Here is a 252-nt window from a genome sequence, read left to right as displayed (position 1 = left end):
TGTTTGTTTTTGTTTGTCTCTCATCGATGCTTCGTAGGGTAAGCTTCGTATTCAGAGACACGCGCCCTTTCGGCCTGTTGTGGTTGGGCCTCTCTTGAATCGAGCTAGCGGTGGAGGCGGCGAATCGATTCATATCGAGGATGTCGGGACCTCTGAAGGAGAGCTTTGGTCGAATGGATTTCGTCTCAAGAAAGGAGAGAAATTCGTCTTCAGTACTGCTGTAAGAAGTCTCTCCTCTCCCTCTCTTCTTCT

General features: G+C 49.2%; 1 protein-coding gene across 1 annotated transcript in view; it reads left to right on the top strand.

Annotated features, from left to right (window-relative positions):
* The window catches only part of CSUI_006940 (uncharacterized protein), a 7,600-nt gene that overhangs the window by 3,782 nt on the left and 3,566 nt on the right, over positions 1–252 (top strand). The window contains exon 5 of the mRNA XM_068067090.1: positions 38–220. Within this exon, the coding sequence (XP_067920927.1) occupies positions 38–220 (183 nt within the window). The remainder of the gene's footprint in view (positions 1–37; positions 221–252) is intronic.

The sequence above is a fragment of the Cystoisospora suis genome (assembly GCF_002600585.1).
Source record: "Cystoisospora suis strain Wien I chromosome Unknown contig_3586, whole genome shotgun sequence".
NCBI classification, from domain to species: domain Eukaryota; phylum Apicomplexa; class Conoidasida; order Eucoccidiorida; family Sarcocystidae; genus Cystoisospora; species Cystoisospora suis.
Note: the sequence above shows the minus strand (reverse complement) of the source record. Positions and strands in the feature narration are given on the sequence as shown.